At 48.6% G+C, this 17,510-nt stretch overlaps 1 protein-coding gene across 1 annotated transcript in view; it reads left to right on the top strand.

The window, feature by feature from the left end:
- Nrros (negative regulator of reactive oxygen species) overlaps positions 1 to 9,117 on the top strand; it is a 17,175-nt gene extending 8,058 nt beyond the window's left edge. Inside the window, exons 2-3 of the mRNA XM_021209570.2 lie at positions 4,368 to 4,488; positions 6,914 to 9,117. Coding sequence (XP_021065229.1) covers positions 4,381 to 4,488; positions 6,914 to 8,884 — 2,079 coding nt within the window. The 5' untranslated portion in view covers positions 4,368 to 4,380 and the 3' untranslated portion in view covers positions 8,885 to 9,117. The remainder of the gene's footprint in view (positions 1 to 4,367; positions 4,489 to 6,913) is intronic.
- The last annotated feature ends 8,393 nt before the right edge of the window (positions 9,118 to 17,510 follow it).

Below are 17,510 nucleotides of genomic sequence, written 5' to 3'. Positions count from 1 at the left end.
TGCCTCTCTGCCTCTCTGCCTCTCTGCCTCTCTGCCTCTCTGCCTCTCTGCCTCTCTGCCTCTGCCTCTGCCTCCCAAGTGCTGGGATTAAAGGGTGTGCCACCACCACCTGGCTAGCCCCATTCTTTATGACTTTTAAAAAGCTGCTCTGTTTGAAGAGAAAGCTCTTAATTATGTGCTAATGTATGTATGACACTTGCTAACAGCTCCTTTAGCAACGAGGTTGCAGCCCCTTTCCTGGCAGCAGCTGGTATGGCAGGAACAGTTGGAGGGGTGGAGAGGTGAGGATGCCATCTTGTCATCCCGCGTACCTCGAGAGGGCTCCTTGGACTCTCTAGTGGGGTATGATAACTGCACTGTTTATCCGGGTCCCTGCAGTGCAGAGTCTCTTGGGAGCTTTCTGCAGATGTGTAGAGTGTTCCCAGTCTGAAAAGCTGCTATTTTAAAGTCTTTTACTTTTTCTCCATCATTTCGTGCCTTGCACGCAGGACCTCGCACACCTGCTTGTCTGCTGCACGATATTACCCCAGCCCGGGAACACCAGCCCTTTTCATCTTTCATTTTGAGAGCCTCAAAACGTCGATCAGACCGGCCTCGGAGTTGTGATCCTTTCGCCTCAGCCTCCCAAGCTGCCTGGAATTCAGAGTAGAAGCCATCAATCACCTCCGATTCTACCTGTTTATGGAATACTGTTTCAAGGCCATTTTCACTTACATTGTAAAGGAAGCAGGATTATCCCAGCACTCGGGAGGCAGAGGCAGGCGGATTTCTGAGTTCAAGGCCAGCCTGGTCTGCAGAGTGAGTTCCAGGACAGCCAGGACTACACAGAGAAACCCTGTCTTGAAAAACAAACAAACAAACAAAAAGAAAAAGAAGAAGGAAGCAGAGGTCACCTAGACTGTTTCAAATGGGAAATGTCATGCAGGAAATCATGGAAGAGGCTAAGAAGCCAAACAGTATTCCCTTGGCCATGCAGAAAGCTGTACCCTCGGTAGGAGGGAGGGAGGGAGGATGGTGGTCCCAGAGTCTGGGGTCACCAGGGAAGGCTGAAGGGGAGAGGGAAGGGAGAGAGATTTTGGATTCTCCACTCTCCTGCCTGCTAACCTCCAAGCAGTGCTCACAATACTTGAACATACAGTGGGCTCCCTGCTACCTGGTGGGGAGCAAGCAGAGCCTTCAGAGCTTGTCGCAGGAGGCAGAGCATGGCCAGCTGAGGCCATCATCATTCTGAGGATAGATAGCTGATCACCAGCCTCCAGTGTGCCCACAGATCATCCCTTTCTTTTCTTTAAAAAAAATATATTTTTAGTTATATGCATGTGGTGGGTATAAACATATACATGAGAGAGAGAGAGAGAGAGAGAGAGAGAGAGAGAGAGAGAGAGAGAACCCTGTGATGCCAGAAGTGATGGCTTTTCTGGAGCTGGAGGTTGTGAGTCACATGACATGAGTACTGGCAACCAAACTCAGGTCCTCTACAAATGCAGTGAGCTGGATTAACTGCTGAGCGTCTCTCCAGCCACTTCTCTTGATCGTTAATACAGACCTTTAAATCCAGCCTTCCTGGATAGATGTTATGTATTTAATTGGTATAGCAATGCAGTCATCCCTCTAGATGTTCACGCTACTGTTTTTGTTTTTTTTCATGTACCGCACAGAGATGATACAGGACAGCAACCACCTAAGCTGCTCGGTGCTATTTGAAATTCATAAATAATAATTAGGTTATTAGCGGCTTTCATGGTTAATGAAGCACTTTTGAATATACCATCCTCTGTGGCACTCATAAAAGTCTATGAGTGGATATCATTGCTCCTGTTTTGCAGGAGGATTATCCAAGTCTTGGCGACTTCACACCCATGATGGAAAGTGGAGGCAGAATTTAAACTCTGGGCTGTCAGGTTCCAAACTCTATCGTCTTTCTATGACATTCTGTTACTTACTGCCAGATGTTGCCCTTACAAGCATGGCGAGATTTATTCTTGTATGTATGTTGGTATGTGTGTGTATGTATGTTTGTATGTATTCTGGGCTAGTTGGCTGAGTTTAAGAGGAAAGAATACATTTAAATTTTGTAAACATTTTGGTATTTCACAAATTAAAATTACACTTGTGGGTGTAATTCTCTAGCACGCCAGTCTAAAGCGTTGTGCAGCCCTGGAGAGCTGCACTCTTGGCCTGCTGCGCACGGCGAGGTTTAGTTTGTCAGTATGCAGGGTACAGCGGCACGTAGCAGCCCACACATGACAGGAAGTGGGGAAGATTTACTGTGCTGACAATTCCCGTTTCCCCATCTCTCCTCTGTGAGCCGCAGGATGTTAAGTGAGATGAGAACGTGAGCGAGCGATTCTTTAGCGTCCTTGGCATTTTCTAAGTTTGGCAACCTTTTCTCAGGATGGGCGGGGATCCCAAAGTTTCTGGGGAGCTCGTATGTGTGTGTGGGAGGGTCCCGGGAGGACAGTGGATGGGAGTCCAGATGGCTCTGCATATGCCATCTGTGCCCCGTGCTGGCCATGGCATAACAATTCCTGCAAATGTGCAGAAATGGAAAGAAGGCCCTGGGCGGGTTTCCCAGAGGCTAGCAGGACTGATCCCAGATTGTTTCTGTGGCACAGGGAGCTGACCTGGCATTCAGTGATGGCTGATGCCAATTGGTATTGTTTTTCTGATAGTCTGTTTTTTTTGGCTGGTGAGCACTCATATCTGTCCAGGATGTTAAATCACCCTTTGGGATGGGTACACATGCTAGAAGAAAAGCAAAGAGGAGGGAGGCAAAAGTGGCCTGTGTGTGTGTGTCAGTGACAGGTCTGTAAGTGTCACGGAAGGTGAGAAGGTTCTTGTTAGCAGGGAGCGGCTGACCTAGGGAGAGACAGAAGAGCTGCCCTGTGGTCCTTCCTGGGGGTATCCAGGTGAGGATGGGGCCGATGGACCTGGACCAGGCACTTGCTTCTGATGAAGCTAAAGGAGGACAGGAATGTCCCAGGGCTGTTAGATCTCACACTTGGAGGGTTGCCCTTGCAATTACATCTACAGGGGTGGAGTGGGGTGGGGAGCTCCCCGGTTTCCCACTATGGAGCGCACAGAGGGAGAACTGGGCTGCTCCCAGCCCTTGATTCTCAGACCATTTGGGATCCTAGATAGACCAATATCACCCCTGGATCCTTACTCCCCTGGAATTTGTGAAGACCCTGCTGTTACCTCTTCATTGAAGACTTCTGTTATTAGATGTATCATTTCAAGCCTTCCTAGGACTGTTGTTCACACACAGACAAGAGAACTACAACTGCACTTCAGAATTTTGTAATCCATCCAAAGATTGTTTTCATTTTCTCAAGATATATATGTGTGTGTGTGTGTGTGTGTGTGTGTGTGTGTGTGTGTATTTGGTTTTTCAAGACGGGGTTTCTCTGTATAACCCTGGCTGTCCTGGAACTCACTTTGTAGACCAGGCTGGCCTCGAACTCAGAAATCTACCTGCCTCTGCCTCCCGAGTGCTGGGATTTCAAGTTATTTTTCTTATCCAAGTGAAAACATGTCCCCCCTTTTTAATTTATTTTTTATTTTTTATTTTTTTGGGAAGGGCCATATTTAAAAGAGCTAACCAATGTGATAGACATATTTCTGAAATCCATCTTCTCTGTCTCTGCCTCCTCCTCCTCTTTCTCCTCCTTCTTTTTTTCAAGACTTTTCTTTCAAAACTTTTTCAAGGTTTTCTCTGTGTAGTCCTGGATGTCCAGAAACTCACTTTGTATACCAGGCTGACCTCAAACTCAGAGATCTGCCTGCCTCTGCCTCCAGAGTGCTAGGATTAAAGGTGTGTGTCACCACTACCTGGCTTGAAAGCCTTCTTTCAGCACAATAATTAATATGTTTATAAGTCCAGCAGCTACAGTCAGTATTTCTCTCCTAGTTTCTCCTTCTTTTCTCTATTCATTCATTCATTTACTCACTTATTCATTCATTCACTCATGGTATATATCTCCAGCTCATGTATGCATCAGGTAGCGATGAGTTTCAGAGAGAGTTTCTTTCTTCTCGGCAAAGCACAGGACACTCTGTGACCTCAGCTCTGGTACTCAAGTCCTTTGCATCCCCCTGTGCTGCCCCTTTGGAGTTTCGGAGGTCAGCCAGCTGACCATTAAATGCCATAGGCAAAACAAAATGAGCTCTTGCCACGGTGTCGGTGAAAGGTTGGCTGTGCCGGCTGAGCTGAGAAACTTGAATAATCTGTGGTTTCCCACCTCCTTGTAGTTGTGGGCCTCTAAGACCAGACACATGTGGGAGCTAGCTGGCTCCTTCTGCCCTGTGATGAGCAGCCCTCTTGGCTAATCTGCCTCACTCAGTTCTTCCTGGTCTTCCTTCCACAGAGCTGCACCTGAGATGGAGTTCCCGCCCCTTTGGCTTTGCCTGGGTTTTCCCTTCTTGATTGTGGAATGGAGGAGCGGACCTGGGACAGCCACTGCAGCTTCCCGAGGAGGCTGCAAGGTGGTGAGTTTCTCCTCGGGCTCTGATCTCTCTCTCTCTCCTTTGCCCCTGTCCTAATGAGGCCTGGTCTGCTTGGGAATCCGATGACTTGTCAATCGAAGCTCCGTTAATGCTTCCAGAGACACACCCGCACCGGAGAAGTCCTGCCTTCAAGGCCATGTGTGAGACAACAAGGATGGCCGCAGCAGCTCTGCAGAGAACATGTACCCAAATGGTACTGCAGAGCAAATGCTCACGACCAAGCCTACGTCTCTGAAGACCCAGCGCTGGGGTGTCCTGACCCTTTGAAGGTTTCTTGTCTGCACATGGAGATAGATTTAGTTAATCACTGAGGCAGATTCTAGAAATTTGCCTGTAACTGAAGGATAGCAAATGTCTGCCTGAGAAACACGTGTCTACTGAGGCGTTCCTCAAGCCCAAGAACTGGAAAGACTAATTGGAAGCCAGAGTTAATCCTTATATTCAAGATCTTTTTCAGTGTATTTGACGCTAGGTAAAGAAAATGTTCTTAAAGCTGATTAATCTTAAAGATGGTGGCTATCGCGGTTCTAACCTGCTTGTGGGAACCAGTAGCCACTGTGCTTGAGGATGCTCCAGAGTGATGAAAGGGTCACCAACCAGTCTGCCTGAATTTAAATCCTGGCCCCACTATTGTTTAGCTGGTGGTACAAAGTCACTCTGTGCCAGTTTCCTCATCTGTAAAATAGAAGTAATAATAGTACCGGCTGGTCTTGGTGGCACATACCTGACAACACAGTACTCAGGAAGTGGAGACAGGAGGGTCAAGATTTCGAGGCTAGTCTCAGTTACATTTCAAGTTCAAGGCCATTCTGGGCTACATGAGACTATCGATAATAATGATGATGATAACTAACAATTTCTACTAGTGGAATTGCGACACTGGGCTGCTGTGGTGATTGAATGTATTTATAACAACCCTCATGACGGTGCCTGACATGCAGTGAGTGCCATGTGTTTTACTGAGTGTCATTACTGTGGTATTATCACTGGCCGTCCAGCCTCATTTGACTGGCACCATTCCCTCTCAGAGGCAACAACAGGCTTAACTTCACAGTAGCTCTGAGGGTCACTAGGCATGGGAAGAGAGGGGAGTAAAGTGTGAGGTATTCAGCCGCTTCTCAGGGCTCAGTCTGGACTCTGCCTGGGGGTGCAATAAAGTTGTCAGCGTGCTCGGGTGGCCACTCCATCCTTTGCAACACTTTGGTGAATCCATGGGAATCACAAAGGTCTGATCCCCCTCTGACTACAGCAACTGTGAGGAGCAGGCTCCATTACAGGCCGAAGCAAGCCCCTGAGTACAGTGCTGTCCAGAGAGGCCTCGGAAAAATAAGGAGATACACCTGCCTCTCAGTTCAGAGATTCGATTTATAAAAATGTCAGTTCCTTAACACATTAATGCAATCCCAATATGAATGCAGTGGGCCTGGGAGGAGGAGTTGAGGCAGGAAGGAACCTGAAAAAGTCATTCTAATGTCTATGCTGAAATTAGAAAAAAAAAAAAAAAAACAACCTTGAGTGTTCAACAATGAGCAGCTTAATTAATTAGCACATGCTGGTAATTACAGCTGACATGCTAACACTTATTAGCCATAATAAATGTGATTTGCATATGTAATCATACTCAATCCTTGAAAAAAAATCCTATGAGAAAATTACAAGCATAATGGTTAGTGACTTCTTTTTTCTGAGAGGGAGGCCGAGATTATCTGAAGGTCTTTTTCTTTTCTTTTCTTTTTTGAGACAGGGTCTTCTTATATAGTCCTGGCTGGCCCAGAACTCTCTATGTAGTCCAAATTGCCTCAAACTCACAGAGATCCTCTTGCCTCTATCTCCACAGGTCCTGGGATTAATGGCTTGTACTACCATGCCCAGTTTCTTTCTGTTGTTTTTTTAAAGATTTATTTTATTTATATGAGTACACTGTAGCTGTCTTCAGACACACCAGAAGAGGGCATCGGATCCCATTACAGATGGTTGTGAGCCACCATGCGGTTGCTGGGAATTGAACTCAGGGCCTCTGGAAGAGCAGTCAGTGCTCTTAACCAGCTGAGCCAGCTCTCCAGCCCCTAAGTTTTATTTTAATAAACTGGTAAAGGATTTGAAGCTGCAAGAGGTTAGTTAGTTCCTTGCTCAGGGTCAAATTAACAAACTACAGAGCCCAAACCTGGCATCTTCGTATTAGCCACTATGCCTTCCAGCCCTTACACAGCCTCACTGCACTTGGCTTTGGAGATTGGCTGTTTGGTACTCACTGGCCTTGTCCTCCTGACCAGCGATGTAGAAAGCGATGGTATTGCTTTTCTTATAGTTCTTTTTTTCCTGGACACCTAACCAACACCTTCTGGCTAGCTGATTGCTTTTGCAAACTACATTTCTGTGAATAAACCTCATGTGTTTGTGGACGTAGGTCGACGGAGTCGCTGACTGCCGGGGTCTGAACCTTGCTTCGGTACCCAGCAGCCTCCCATCCCATTCCCGGATGCTCGTTCTAGATGCCAACCCTCTCAAGGTCCTGTGGAACCATTCCCTCGAGGCCTACCCACGCCTGGAGAACCTCAGCCTGCACAGCTGTCACCTGGACCGTATCGGCCACCACGCCTTCCGAGAGCAAGGCCACTTACTCGACCTGGTTCTGGCAGACAACCGCCTCTCCGAGAACTACAAGGAGTCAGCCTCAGCTCTCCACGCCCTGCTGGGACTTCAGAGACTGGACTTGTCTGGAAACTCCCTGACCGAAGACATGGCGGCTCTCATGCTTCAGAACCTCTCCTCGTTGGAGGTTGTGTCCTTGGCAAGGAATACCCTCATGAGACTCGACGACTCTATCTTTGAGGGCCTGGAACACCTGGTGGAGCTGGATTTGCAGAGAAACTACATCTTTGAGATCGAGGGCGGGGCATTTGATGGCTTGACTGAGCTGAGGCGTCTCAACCTTGCCTATAACAACCTCCCCTGCATTGTGGACTTCAGCCTCACCCAGTTACGGTTCCTCAACGTCAGTTATAACATCCTGGAGTGGTTCCTGGCAGCCAGGGAGGAGGTGGCCTTCGAACTGGAGATGCTGGATCTGTCTCACAACCAGCTGCTCTTCTTCCCACTCCTGCCTCAGTGCGGCAAGCTGCACACCCTCCTGCTCCAGGACAACAACATGGGCTTCTACAGGGAGCTTTACAACACCTCCTCCCCACAGGAGATGGTGGCCCAGTTCCTTCTTGTGGATGGCAATGTGACTAACATCACAACTGTCAACCTCTGGGAAGAATTTTCCTCCAGCGATCTGTCAGCGCTTCGCTTCCTGGACATGAGCCAAAACCAGTTCCGGCACCTGCCGGATGGTTTCCTGAAGAAGACACCTTCCCTTTCCCACCTGAACCTCAACCAGAATTGCCTGAAGATGCTCCACTTCCGGGAGCACGAGCCGCCGGGAGCACTCACCGAGCTGGATCTGAGCCACAACCAGCTGGCAGAGCTGCACCTGGCTCCGGGGCTCACGGGCTCCCTCAAGAACCTCCGGGTGTTCAACCTGAGTTCCAACCAGCTCCTGGGAGTCCCCACTGGCCTTTTCGACAATGCCAACAGCATCACTACAATCGACATGAGTCACAATCAGATCTCACTTTGCCCCCAGATGGTGCCCGTAGACTGGGAGGGGCCCCCCAGTTGTGTGGATTTCAGAAACATGGGCTCTTTGAGAAGCCTTTCTCTGGACGGCTGTGGGCTGAAGGCATTACAAGACTGCCCGTTCCAGGGGACCTCCCTCACTCATTTAGACCTGTCTAGCAACTGGGGGGTTCTGAATGGGAGCATTAGCCCTCTCTGGGCTGTTGCCCCGACGTTACAGGTCTTGTCTCTCAGGGACGTGGGTCTTGGTTCTGGCGCTGCAGAGATGGACTTCTCTGCGTTTGGGAACCTGCGGGAGTTGGATCTGTCGGGAAACTCCCTGACCAGCTTCCCAAGGTTCAAGGGCAGTTTGGCCCTGCAAACTCTCGACCTCCGCAGAAACTCTCTCACGGCCCTTCCTCAGAGGGTTGTGTCGGAGCAGCCTCTGAAGGGTCTGCAGACGATCTACCTCAGCCAGAACCCTTATGACTGCTGTGGGGTGGAGGGATGGGGGGCCCTGCAGCACTTCAAGACTGTTGCGGACTTGTCCATGGTCACTTGCAACCTCTCTTCCAAGATCGTTCGTGTGGTGGAGCTGCCGGAAGGCCTGCCTCAGGGCTGTAAGTGGGGACAGGTGGACACTGGTCTCTTCTACCTCGTCCTCATCCTGCCCAGCTGCCTCACCCTGCTGGTGGCCTGCACCGTTGTCTTCCTCACTTTTAAGAAGCCTTTGCTTCAGGTCATCAAGAGCCGCTGTCACTGGCCCTCCATATACTGACCCGTGTGCCGGGGCTAGAGGCTCGAATTTTCCTCAAGGATGCTTCTCTCCACTGGCTCTTCACGTCTCAGGGGTCGAGTGTGATGCATTGAAGGTTAAACTGAAATTTGAAAGTTCCATCCTCAATCTCATTAACGTCTCCTCCCATCCTTGTGATTTATCCTCATTGTCCTGGTGAAATATTTATTAAATGACATTCTGTGAGAATAAAGGGTGTGTCTCATAAATATCTTAAAAATCAAATGCATCTTGTGTCACGTTCTTCAGTGGTTTCTCTTGGGTTATTTTTCAATGATCTTTCTTTGGGGGCCACCTATGCAGGCGAAGGGTGACAGTCTGATGCCACCCGACAACAAATGCATCTCTTACTGCATGTCCCAGGAAGGCGAGTGACAGCATCCTGGAGATTTACCCAGGACAAGAATCTGAAGGTACTGCCGGAAGGGTCTGGCACCAGATGTGTGAACTCCCCACTGTGGTAATGGCTGATTGCCACCGCAGCGAGAAAGAGGCTGTGGTAGGACCCTTTCCAGATGCCCTGGGTTCACATCTGGAGTCTCTGACAGACAGACATAACGCTTCCGTGGACAAGCTAAGAGAAGAGTAACTCAGCCTGAGTTTGTACCGTCTGAGACCTACGGGCTGTGCTTGCTCTGAGGGAAAACAGGAATACTCAGGAAGGATGGAAAGCCAAACCTCCTCCCTGTGGAGCCCGTCCACCCCCATCACCCACGTGAGCAAAGTTCAGCATCTACTCACCAGGTTCATGAAGTCCTCTCATTCTTCCAAGAAAAGCAGAACCTTCCTGTGCTCCTCTCTCTGGGAGAAAATGTAAAGATGCAGTTGCGACCCTTTTGGTAATTACGAGTTTACACTGCGGTTGCTTCTCATCTCCACTTTCTACGTCCCAAGAGAATTATACGGAGTGAAGCGGGGACACCCGAGAGGACTGGAACCCTGCACACTGATTTCTACCACTCTGTGATTTCAACAGTGGAGTTAAGGCAAATCAAAGATAAAACCGATGGTCTTAACTTGGCGAAGCACAAGTTTCCCTTAAATGCCCTTCACGGCTGTTTCTGAAAGACAACAAATCCCATGGCATCAGTAGTAACCCTTAGATGGCGTTAGACTTTGCCCTTCTAGTCACCCACCTTTCCTATCGTCCTGCACGACCTAGTGCCTCATGACCCTCACGCTGGCTTGAAGCCTCTGTTAGCCAAGCTCTCTCAAGCCGCTGCTCACAAAACCAGGCTCTCCTGATCACTCCCCCCACCCCACCCCCGCTATCTCTGCTAATAAGAGCCATTCCGTGGGCTGGAGAGATGGCTCAGTGATTAAGAGTTCAAATCCCGGGCTGGTGAAATGGCTCATCTGGTAAGAGCACCTGACTGCTCTTCCGAAGGTCCTGAGTTCAAATCCCAGCAACCACATGGTGGCTCACAACCATCCAAAACGAGATCTGACTCCCTCTTCTGGAGTGTCTGAACACAGCTACATATGTACTTACATATAATAAACAAACAAACAAATGAATAAATCTTAAAAAAAAAAAGTTCAAATCCCAGCAATCACATAGTGGCTTACAACCATCTGTAATGAGATCNGACACTCTCTTCTGATGTGTCTGAAGACAGCTTCAGTGTACCTACAGATAATAATAAATAAATCTTTAAACAACAACAACAACAAAAGAGCCATTCCAGGGGTCCTGCTATTTTCCAGAGAGATAACTAGCCTCTTAGACAAAGGAACTTAATCAGTGGTTGGTCTTGAGTTGTTAGTATGCCAGGCTTTAGTCAGTTGGTGCTTTGAGGATCTCCTAACGAATGGTTGATCCTACCTGATTAAAACATCCTGAGAATTTAAGCAGAGGATCCTGGGAAGTTCTGAACACTCTGGGGAGGCTGAGGATCGATCTCAGGTGGGTGGGAGCAGAGGAGGGTGTGTTACCATTGGTACCACCATGGTAAAAGCAGTGATTTTAAGAGTGTGGCCAAAGTCATCCCTTAATCCCGGATCCACAGTTCACGCTACTGCCAGGACCACAGGTCATTGTCACAGCTTCCAGCTGCTGTCCAATAAATGTCCCATAAGTTCTCCTGTGCTACCAGCTGATGCACAGCCTGGAGCAAGTGCATGGCTGACTGACTGTAGGTCTTGTGACTGGCTGCCAACAAGATGCACACTGAACACATGATGATGTGCCTCTAGGTGGGATGTTTTCCTGACAGTGTGCTGTGCTTCTTGCAGATAGATGCTCATATTGGACAAAGTCTCCAAACATGGGAAAGAAGAAAGATGCTGTAGGAGGAGGCAAAGGAGGAGGCAAGAAGAATCACACAGTTTTAGGCAGGCATGTGCATTTTAGCAGAGAGCTTCTACAAGTGGGTTCTTGGCCTAAGGGATTGACTCAAATGGTGGAAACTTCGAAGGGAATTACTGACCTTTGGGGAGACGTTTGGGCTCTGTGAGGCCCTTTGAAGATCCTTCAGTTATACCATGTGACTGCTATTCATAGGATCCAGCCTGGCAGGACCGCAGTTTCAGAACTTGGGACAAAGTAGGGACCAAAAGAGCCAGTGGAGCCTAGACGCCAGGCAGAGATGTGAATTTAACAGACCACCCTGAGAGAAGTGTGCAGCCAGCCCAAGATACACCCACAGGGGGAAGTTTGGAAGTCCCTGACCTCCCATGTCTCCCCTCCAAGCCGCTGAGGCTCCAAGTCAACCAAATCAGCCTCCCAGGTGGGGTGGCCCACAGAGCTGGAGTTGCAGAGGAAATTATCTGGGACACCGAATGAACAAACAGTGGGGGTGAATGGATAGATGACCAGATGGAATCAAACCAAGGGCCATACAATTCCGTGCAACCTCAGCAGACCTCTGATAACTCACTTTGTACTTCTAGGAAGACCTCCAGCTTTGGATTTGTGACTGATGTCCAAATCCGAATGTCTGTGAATTGTGCCAACACATAAGCTTGCGTTTTCTCCTGTGTTCTGAATGTCCTTGTATCTGACTGTTCTGGCATGTGGCAACTTCCTACCCACAGTCTGGCTGTGTAGATCTCAGGCAAACAGGCATCTGGGTCCCACCAGAGAATTCTGGTAGCAGGCCCTGAGGCTCTCCTGTCTCCAGTGTACTGGGTGAATGTTACAGTGTGCTCTTAGAAAAAGAGTACAGGGATGGGAGGAGGAAGAGGAAGAGAAGGAAGAAGAGGAAGAGGAGAAGGAGAATAAGAGAGAGAGAGAGAGAAAGAGAACCCAAAATGTCTGGATTACATAGGGAAGAACCTCTGGGGGAAGGGCAGCCCAGTCCCTGGGCTGGAAAGTTCAGGGTTGGGGGCAGGGTCTGCCAGGTAGAGACTGAAGGATGCTGGGAGGACCAGGAGGTCAGGTCTGCTTTGATATATAAAATACACACCTCGGAGCCAGGCAGTGGTGGCACATGCCTTTAATTCCAGCACTTGGGAGGCAGAGGCAGGTGGATTTCTGAGTTCGAGGCCAGCCTGGTCTACAGAGTGAGTTCCAGGACAGCCAGAACTGCGCAGAGAAACCCTGTCTCAAAAAACCAAAAAATAAATAAATAAATAAATAAATAAATAAAATACCCCTCAGTGTGCCTTTGTACAAGAGTCCAAAACCAAACAGGTGTTACTACGAGATACAACCTGTGGCTGGAGAGACGGTTTGTGTGAGGGACACAGTAAAGAAACAATCTAAAAGGCAGCAGTTTTATTGTAGATAAGAAAGAGAGAGCATTCAGAGGCAACTGGAAGAGTCCAGAGCCAAGAGAACAAGGAGCAGATTGGATATGCCAGGGCTAGGGAGGACGGGAGGGTGTGGGGAAATCACTCAGGTTATAAGGAGGATGAGGAGCTGCAGGGAGGGAAACCTGTGAGCTGGGGCCTGAGGAGGTGAGAAGGGCCAGGCTGTTAGTGAGGACTTTGAGATACAGGATGGGTTCCTGTGGATAGGGACTGAGGGAGCCTGGAGGCCAGTATGAGCTCTGATATGCAAGTCACAGGGATGTGTCAATGGAAAGCCATGCATAAGTTCCTTTAGCCAGAGGCAGGNGAAATTACTCCTTTTGATGGACAGAAAAGCTGTTTTACAGTTCCTGAGGAAGGCTGGCTTTCATCTAACGACCAGAAATCCTTCCACAATCCAGTTTGAGCTAAGCCAAGACAGACATATGCATTTCCTGAGACCTAAGAATGGCTCCGTGGTTAAAGAGTGCACGATGTTCTTCCAGAGGCCTGGAGCTGGTTCTAGCACCCTTGCCAGGCAGCTCACAACTCCCTTGGTCCAAGGGATTCAATACCTTAACCTCTGTGAGCACACACACAGGCAGACACAGACACAGACAGACAGACACACAGATAGACACACAGACACACACAGACACACACACACACACACACACACACAGACACACACACACACACACACACACACACACAAANACACACACACACACACACACACACACACAAAATAAAACAGAACACTCCACATCACATTCTTTCTCATACACAGAACAGAAAGGGGTTCTGTGAAGGAGTTTGAAGGGGAGTGTGTTTATGTGCAGGTGTGAGCATGTGCCTGGGAAAAGAGAAATGGGGGGCTAAAGGTCCAAAAGTGGGGGTGGGGAGTAGGGGGGGAGTCAGGAGAGGGGGATGGTAAAGAAAGGACAAGAGAAAGGGTGTGACTGTCGTGGTTTTTTAAAGCCAAGTCTATGTTTTGTAGTGCGAAGTATGGTGAAGTGGGAGGGGTGCCTTGGTGGGCCCATGCTGAAGCATCCCTTCCCGGTGAGGTACCAGCCATACAAGGGTATAGTATAGAATAGAGTTTATCTAGGGCATGGGTGTTGCTGGTACTATTAAAAGTGGAACCTGCCAACTCTCCACAGGGCCAGGCCACACTCCTGTGCTCTTGCCTTCACCACCACCAACTCTCTGGAGCTAGCCCCTTCCCCTGCCCCCAGCAGCATCTAACTTGCAGAACAAGCAAGTCACTAGCTCCCTCTCTGCTATAATCCCCTGTAACCAGCAGTCCCACACTCCAGTAACCAATGTAAATTGTATGGTATCAGACAGACCTAACACCCAGTCCAACATTTTTGCCAATAAAACTGAACATTGTCAGCTATCCTAACTTAAAAGACTATAGTTCTACACCTGACTTATGGCCTGACTTCTGAAAGCTCTCCTCTCAAATCTGTTCCTCTCTAAGTAAATACCCTGGGTTGGCTATGAGCCTATAAGTCTTCAACTCCATCAGAAATCAAAGAATGACTGATATTAACTGAAAATAGATGGGAAGCCTAACACAGCTTCCAAAACTTAGCCAATTTATAGAGACCGCTGACCACCTGGACAGTCCCTTACTTCAACACGTTGGAGCTTCGGTCTGCAGCCTTCTGGCCAGGATTATTCGACAGACCTAGAGAAAAAGGATATTAAGGACTAGCCTACTCCATCTCTGCAGAATCAAGCTGTCCTAACCTGTAATTGTGTCCTTTCTTTGGACAGTATTATGTCTGTAGATGAAATGAGGCAATTCTTGCCTAGTGACTGTTTCGCCACAACTGGAGTAGCTCAAAGATGCTCAGTTTCTTCTTTGAATCCAAGACAGGAAAAGCTGTCAGGAGCAGACTGGTCTCAACAACATGTGAAGAAATAACATTAAATGTCACATTCTGTGGATTTCTGACAGAATTGAAGTCTCATAGCCAACCCAGTCTATTTACTTTGAGAGGGAACATAGTTGAGAGGATGGTTTTCAGATGGCATACAATCTAAAGTCATTCTCTCAAATCTGTTCTCTCAATTTAAATAGCCTGGATTGGATATGAGGCTATAAACTTCAACCCCGTCAGAAATCTGAGAATGACCAACATTAACTGAAAATATATAGGAAGCCTAACACAGCTTCCAGAACTGAGACACATTGTAGAGACAGCTGCCTACCTACACAGCCCCAGTAAGTCAGGAAGATGGAGCATGTCTTCAGCCTTCTGGCCCAGGATCATCTAACAGTGTTGTGGATGGGCCTGGTGCTGTTTGTATCTTGATGCCTGCTCTCCCGGAAGGGATTGAAGACAAGGAGTGAGTCACATGTATTCAGGTGACTTCTTGTGAACCAATCCCCTAATGAATAAAGGAGCCAATCACTGGGCGAGTAAGAGGGACTTCTGGGTTAGACGGAGGAAGAGAGGAAGAAGGAGAAACTTAGGTCCTTTGGAACAGGGACAGAATAAAGGTAAGATGTAGCTGCTAGAGTTTCCTGGTATCATGGCGGATCCACAAGGATTTACCACTGGAGGAATCAGATTTTAATAAGACTTACAAGATTAGGTTTTAGTTATTGAGCCCAGAGACTGAGTTACCATTTAAAAAAAAAAACAAAAAACAAAAAACAAAAAACAAAAAGCTAAGTTCGTGTTGAGTTTTCCTTCACACGGTGACTCATCTGGGTTTAAGAGAGAAAGGTATGGTGGCAAAGCGTGAGTTTGCCTGATGTGCACCACAAAGGCTTTCCAGAGGGGCCATCCACAGTTTTCTGAGTGGCAGTGATGGCATGGACCGTGGTCATGAGCCCTTCCACAATGCCAAAATTGTCATAGATGACCTTGGCCAAGGGGGCTAAAGTTGGTGGTGCAGGATGCATTGCTGACAACCTTGAGTGAGTTGTCATATTTCTCGTGGTTCACACCCATCACAAACATGGAGCCATCGGCAGAAGGGGCAGAGATGATGACCCTTTTGGCTCCACCCTTCAAGTGGGCCCCGGCCTTCTCCATGGTGGTGAAGACGCCAGTAGACTCCACGACATACTCAGCACCGGCATCACCCCATTTGATGTTAGTGGGGTCTCGCTCTTGGAAGATGGTGATGGGCTTCCCGTTGATGACAAGTTTCCCATTCTCGGCCTTGACTGTGCCATTGAATTTGCCATGGGTGGAGTCATACTGGAACATGTAGACCATGTAGTTGAGGTCAATGAAGGGGTCATTGATGGCAACAATCTCCACTTTGCCAGAGCAGAAGGCAGCCCTGGTGACCAGGTGCCCAATATGGCCAAATCCGTTCACACCGACCTTCACCATTTTGTCTACGGGATGAGGCTGGCACTGCACAAGAAGATGTGGCTGTCTCTGGAACCGGGAGGAGCAGAGAGCCTTTGTTTTTCTTATATAAAAACAGTTAACACCACTTTGCCAAAAAGCATACGAAAGTACAGTATTAAAAAAACAAAAAAAAAAACAAAAGCTGCCCACAGTATATAACCCTGCAGCAGCTTATAAAACACAAGCCATCCAGATGAGACTTTAGCCTGTTCACCACTTGTCCTCCCAAGATAGTTCCAGGAGTTCCTTGGTGCCTAGAATTCCTGCCCCAACAGGTACAACAGCCACTTCCGAAGCTTCCTCTAGGCCTGAGGCCAGGAAGCAATTGGAGGCCATCACGGTCGGGAGCCAATTTGGGAGTGGTAGCTGGTTTTTAGAGAGCCACCTGTTGTTACTTACTGTCTGTCCCCCACACTGTACCCCTACTTCCAAGCCCGGGGGCCAGCAGGAACGGATCTGCTTTCCTGGGTGGAGTTCTGGAAAGTCTGGTCCTTCTTTCAGGCAAAGCTTAGGATCTCCTGAAGATGCTCACACGACGGCTGCTTGCTTGGGTGACTTTCCTAGATTGAGGGCTGGTCTTAGATTCCACAGGGAGTTGCAGAACACAGCTGGAGCAAACTCTCCTTATTGCCTGAGTGCCGTTCCTAGAGGCACCCTGCCAACCCATCAGGAAGTAAGTGCACCTTCTGGGGGCATCAGGTGAATCCAAGCGGCGCCCCTCTGAATCTCTCCGAATCTCTCCGTAAGGCCCAGATTCTAGGGGGAAAGGATGTGACTCAGGCTGGCAGAGAATCAGGATGGTGGCTGCAGAGCCAGCAAACTCACCGAAGTGGCTCGAGAAGGACACTTCATTCTGTTCCAGCGGAATGTAGACAAGAGTCAAGATCTGACAGAGAGACAGGTGGGAAAGAGGAAGCGATAGGGCTTGTCCTTCAGAGGCACCTTGTAACTATCTGCGTCGAGAAAAGGTTCCAAGCTGGGCCTCAAATAGCCCTGCAGAAAACCTGGGCAAGGAACGTCGGTCATGAGTCAGGATGCCAGGGCTTCCCCAGGTCCTGGGCTGTGACCCATTTCCCTATGTCCTGGGGAAATATTTCTGGTCTGTGTGAAAGGGTGCTGTGGTGGCCATTGCATAACAAAGGCAGGAAGAAACAAAAAAAGTCCCTTGTGAGGATAGAAAGGTCCCTCTCTGAGAAGGCCAGAGAGCTCTGAGACAAAGACTCTACAGGCCAAGCCCTTTCTCAAAGTCATAGCATTGAGAGTAGAGGGAAGGGTGTGGCCTACCATCCAAATCTATCTTAAAGGTTTACACTCCCCAGCTACTGTAAAGTGTCTGACAGTGAGGTAATGCTCCGCGCAGATCAAATCTGTGAGCTTGTCTTCGCCCTGGACAGCTCACTTGCCTCCTGGAAAACAGAGCCTGGGGGACAGTATCCTGGCCCAGCTGTCCTCAGCTCATCCCCAGAGACAGCAGTGAGAGCAGCGTCCTTTCC

Source organism: Mus pahari, chromosome 12, assembly GCF_900095145.1.
Source record: "Mus pahari chromosome 12, PAHARI_EIJ_v1.1, whole genome shotgun sequence".
Taxonomy (NCBI): Eukaryota; Metazoa; Chordata; class Mammalia; order Rodentia; family Muridae; genus Mus; species Mus pahari.
Note: the sequence above shows the minus strand (reverse complement) of the source record. Positions and strands in the feature narration are given on the sequence as shown.